The sequence below is a fragment of the Octopus bimaculoides genome, chromosome 2 (genome assembly GCF_001194135.2).
Source record: "Octopus bimaculoides isolate UCB-OBI-ISO-001 chromosome 2, ASM119413v2, whole genome shotgun sequence".
Classification (NCBI taxonomy): Eukaryota; Metazoa; Mollusca; class Cephalopoda; order Octopoda; family Octopodidae; genus Octopus; species Octopus bimaculoides.
Window position 1 is genome coordinate 41,386,765 of NC_068982.1, and position 5,197 is coordinate 41,391,961.

At 37.4% G+C, this 5,197-nt stretch overlaps 1 protein-coding gene across 7 annotated transcripts in view; it reads left to right on the forward strand.

The window, feature by feature from the left end:
• The window catches only part of LOC106884225 (transcription factor Sox-19a), a 42,486-nt gene that overhangs the window by 26,801 nt on the left and 10,488 nt on the right, over positions 1 to 5,197 (forward strand). For all 7 annotated transcript variants that reach the window (XM_052976726.1, XM_052976730.1, XM_052976721.1 and 4 more), the window contains one exon: positions 4,425 to 4,664. In XM_052976726.1, the coding sequence (XP_052832686.1) occupies positions 4,425 to 4,664 (240 nt within the window). The remainder of the gene's footprint in view (positions 1 to 4,424; positions 4,665 to 5,197) is intronic.

Genomic DNA, 5,197 nt, shown 5'->3' on the forward strand with positions numbered 1-5,197 from the left:
CTCTCTCTCTCTCTCTCTCTCTCTCTCTCTCTCTCTCTCTCTCTCTCTCTCTCTCTCTCAATCACTCACTCAAAAAAGATGCGAAGAGAAATAAATGAAAAAAATGTACGCTGTCACTCTCTCTCTCCCTCCCACACACACATCAACACCTCTCTCTCTCTCACACATACTTTCTATCTCGCACCCTACCATCAACATATACACACGTCCCTGTCATTTTCTCTCTCTTTCACTTTATGCTGACGTCAAACGAAATGTACATTTCCAGTTCAAAAAATTTACCAAATGCTGTACCTTAACAGCTGATAGATCATTGACAACTCTGTGACTCAAAACAAAGGATAGCCCTCGCTGAAACTTTTCTCCTGCCACAAAATCTTCGATGATATAATGATACCAGAAATAAATCACTGCTTTAATCCCCACCTCAAAAAAACCTACCATCCAATGAATGGACTGTGCTAAGCTCTACTGTCAGCTTTGGCATGGTTTCTATGACTGAATGTCTTCCCTAACACCAACGACTTTACAGAGAGTACTGGGTGCAAGTAACTCGCATGACAAGATCCTTCAACTGAGCGAGGAATAGGGGTGGCTTTGTGCTCGGTAATGAGATGTTAGAGTATGATAGAGGGACTAAAACAAGTGTGTTGCTGTAGTGGAGATTCATAGCTACTCCATATGTGTGTGTGTGTGTGTGTGTGTGTGTGTGTGGCTATGTGTGTGTGTGTAATCATTATTGTCATTGTACATTTGCTTTCTAGTTTGGTATGGTTTCTAAGCTCTTCCTAATCCATACTGCTTTACAGAGTGTACTGGGTATATTTTTTCATGGTACCCACGTAGGAGAGGTTATCATCATTGTCATCTTTTAATGCTCATTGTTCCATTCTTGCATGGGTCAAATAGAATTTATTGAGTTGATTGGTGTTAGGAATGGAATCCAGCCATAAAAACCCTGCCAAAGCAAACAGCGAAGCCTGGTGCAGTCTTCTGCTTAGCCAGCCCCAGTCAAACCATCCAACCCATACCAGCATGGAAAATGGTTGTTAAATGATGATGACGATGATGATGTCTGTGGCCAGATGCTCTTTCTGTCATCAACCCTAATGTGTTTCCAAGCAAGATAATATTTCCCTGTGGTTAGACATGTTTTCACAGAATATCGGAAATGAATGACACTGCTTGTATGACAGTGACACCCATTTACAACTATCATGCAATGTCAAGACAAGGGTATACACAAACAGACACATATGTATTCATACAAACATATATACATACATACATACCTGTATCCCCCTCATACAATGTGCATGCATGCATGTGTGTGTGTGTGTGTGTGTTGAAACAAGCTAATTTTATTTCCTGAAAACAACTGTTACTGTTTCTGTTGTCAGTGTTGTTTCAAGGATAAGCTGCCAAATTCCGAACCATTCTGGGTCGATTAGATACCTGTACCCCAGTTGCAACTCCCTCTCTCCTTTCTGTTTAGGTTTTGCCAATGAGGAAATTTGAGGTCAGCAATACAATCCAATAAAATATACGTCAGTTATACAGTCTCCCCACCATCTTTATGAAGAGAGAGGAGTCTTCAAGATGGCCAAATTGATAGAGTACTGGACAACCAGATGAGAGGTTTGTGGTTTGTATCCTATCACTAGCACAACACAGTGTCCATAGCTAGCAGAGACACTTAACTCTCAAATGTTTCAGTCCACCCAACTATATAGAGATACTGCAAGGTGGGACACTGTTGTTATCAGCTATGTAGCACTGTAAAATTGATGAATGTGTGATTAGCTAAAAGAGTAGCAAGTTTAGTTCTTGAGATTACAGCAGGCATGGGGAACCTTCTTGTAAGAAACAGGCCACATAAGACATGGCTTATCATTAGGGGGACCACACTACTGAAAAAAATTAATAAAAAATTTCGTTAGGCCTACCAGTCACAAAAGTCCTGAGGGCTGCAGTTTGCCCATGACTGGATCTACAGCTTGGAGAAGGACTAGCTCTGCTAAGCTGACAACCCTTTAGCGTTTAAACAGGCTGTATCAGACCCAAATATTCTAGCTGTTTTGTGTTCAAACTGGCCAAATCCAATCTCTCACACCTATCTGACAATGTCATTCTAAAAATAAAGAATCACATCATTGAAATCTTGAAGTTATGAGATGATGCATGATTAATTCAAAAGAAAGAGTATAAATATACATGACATTTGACAGAGTAATCTGAATGCTAAAAGGTTAACCTAAAAACATCACACGAAGCCAAAGTCTTCAAGCAGTGATACTAATGACCAAATGGAGTTATGAAACTCACCACTTCTGGTAAGAGTAATAAACTCCTTATCACTTTGATATCCTTTTCATCTAGAAATTACAATTTGAATGGATGAATGTTTGCTTTGTATCATTAGTGACATTAAATAGTCAAACTGGTGCATCTGTTGCACAGAGTTCATTATTGATACTGTTGCTGCTATTACTATTTCAACAGCTGCAAAACATTTGTAAATTTGGTACTTTAGAGTGAGTAGCATTTAGCAGATGAAGTTACAAATCAGTCTATGAATAAGATTCCAAAACGTGACAAACAATATTTCCATAAGGTCTGTCTATTTGCTGCTGGATGAATTATTGGTTGGAATGTAGAACAACATGTTCCACCCTGTGATACAATAAGTGAGTTTATGTTCTGCGTGTGACATGAACCCATGACCTGTAAGTTAAGATCTACAGTTATTTCACCTCCGTACTACTACTGTTGCTAACCTTTAAATGTATCAAAACTTTACCAGTTTATTCTTAGTATTAGTAATAATACACTGGTTAGATTTAATTAGTATTAGTAATAATACACTGGTTAGATTTAAGTCATTATATATTTCTATCTTTTTTTAAATTTATTTTTTTACTTGTTTCAGTTATTGAACCTGCAGTGTTGCTGGGGCACCACCTCAAAGGGTTTAGTCAAACTAACTGACCCCAGTACTTGTTTATAAGCCTGAAACTTATTCTTTCAGTTTCTTTTGTTTGAATTGCTAAGTTGTGGAAATGTAAACAAAACACCACCGGTTGTGAAGCAGTGGTGGAGGACAAACACAAACACATGGTACTCTTTGACTCAGGAGCTATAGTAGAAAACACTTGACCCAGGTGCTGTGCAGTGGGGCTGAACCCGAAATCAGGTTGCAAAGCGAGTTTCTTAACCACACAGCCTTGTTCACTCCTATGTTAAATTAAATGAAATTAATATTTTTTTAAAAAGGATTTCTCCTGTTCTTCTTTCCTGATTTATGAACATTTCCCTGTTTTTGTTGTGATTTCCTTCTTAAACAACTAACTATCCTTTAATCTTAGAGATTTCTTTAAGCTTAGAAAGCAGTTTGGAAGAAAACAGAAGGTAATATATTATACCATGAAATAAAGTAGGAACTTATGTATTGGGTAGGATTTTTTCCTTGGGTAAGAAGATATCAATGATAAATTTCTTGAGTAAAATGTTCCAAACATTAATCACAGATTTTGCATTATATTCTCATGCCTCTTTGCTTTAATCATAAGTTAATCCTCTCATAACCAACAATAGTTCATGAAGGTTGCTCTATAAGCATGGTTACCAGATGAAAAGAAAGCTAATCTTTCTTTGCATATGATGCTGGATCTCACCAGATAATTTTCTCAGAAGCTAAACTGGCATATATAGAAGCATGTGTTTTGTCAAGAAATACATCAAAATACCATGACCCAAGAGGTGCAAGCCATAATTCTTATACGTGTAAAGTGTATATAATTTTTATACATGTACAGTGCAAAATAAATGGGAAATGTTAAGTAAATTGGTGGCTTACAGTTCTTAAATAAAATCTTATCCATGCTTGGTCAAGATTTGTGAAATAAGATCCATTGCTAGTTCATCTTCCCACAGTTAATGTTACTAATTTTTAAATATATTGAAAACTTTCTGTGTTTATTATTAGTTGTAGTGGCTGTGTGATGCAGGCATGGCTGTGTGGCAATAAGTTTACTTTCCAGTCATGGAATGAATTTGCCAGCCAGAAAGAAGGCTATCGTATACATACATGCATGCATGCATACATACATACACGTATGTTTGTTTGTGTATTTGTGTCTCTTTGTCTTGACATAGCATGATAATTGTAAAATGATTGTCACAGTTATATAAGCAGTGTCACTTGTTTCTGGTATTCTGTGGGAACTTGTCTGGTAATGGAGAATTATTACCTTGCTTGGCAACAGGTGGTTTGTGGCAGGAAAGGCATCAGTCCATAAAAATCAACCTCAGTAAACTCCACCTAACCCATGCAAGCATAAAAAACTGGATGTTAAAGTGATGATAATGATGACGATAGCCAATATTTTATTAATTTGACTCCTTTTCTCTCTACATAATTTTAGCAAGCAGTTATATTTCTCCTTGGACAAACCTAAGAAGTGTAGTGTCATATTCCACAGCTGAGACGTCTCAAGGTCTTCAGTATAGCACTAAATATATGCTAAGTTCTGCTGCAACTCTCAATGCAAACTGCTACAGTCCTGCCTTATTAAATGACCAAATTCAGTCTAATCCTCCTGAATATTGGCCACTCGAGGAACAGTATAAAACTCAGCAAACTTCTTCAATGGATTCATTTCAAGGTAAGCAATTAGCAATATTTTCATGCAACATCTTCGGATCAATTCATAATTCTTTTGTGATTTAACTAAAATATAACCCAGATGGTCTCAATATATTTATGTGTGTGTGTATCTCAAACAAAATCACACTGGGTCCATTATGCAAATTTAGGCCTTTGATAAGATAATTTTTTTCTCTGACACTCACTACTATAGACTAATTTTAATCCAGACAGTCTCTTCTCCCTATCTTTACTTCATTATAATAATAATATTTACATATAGGTGCAGGAGTGGCTGTGTGGTAAGTAGCTTGCTTACCAACCACATGGTTCCGGGTTCAGTCCCACTTCATGGCACCTTGGGCAAGTGTCTTCTACTATAGCCTCGGGCCGACCAAAGCCTTGTGAGTGGATTTGGTAGACAGAAACTGAAAGAAGCCCATCGTATATATGTGTGTGTGTGTGTGTGTATATGTTTGTGTGTCTGTGTTTGTCCCCCCCAACTTCGCTTGACAACCGATGCTGGTGTGTTTACATCCCCGTAACTTAGTG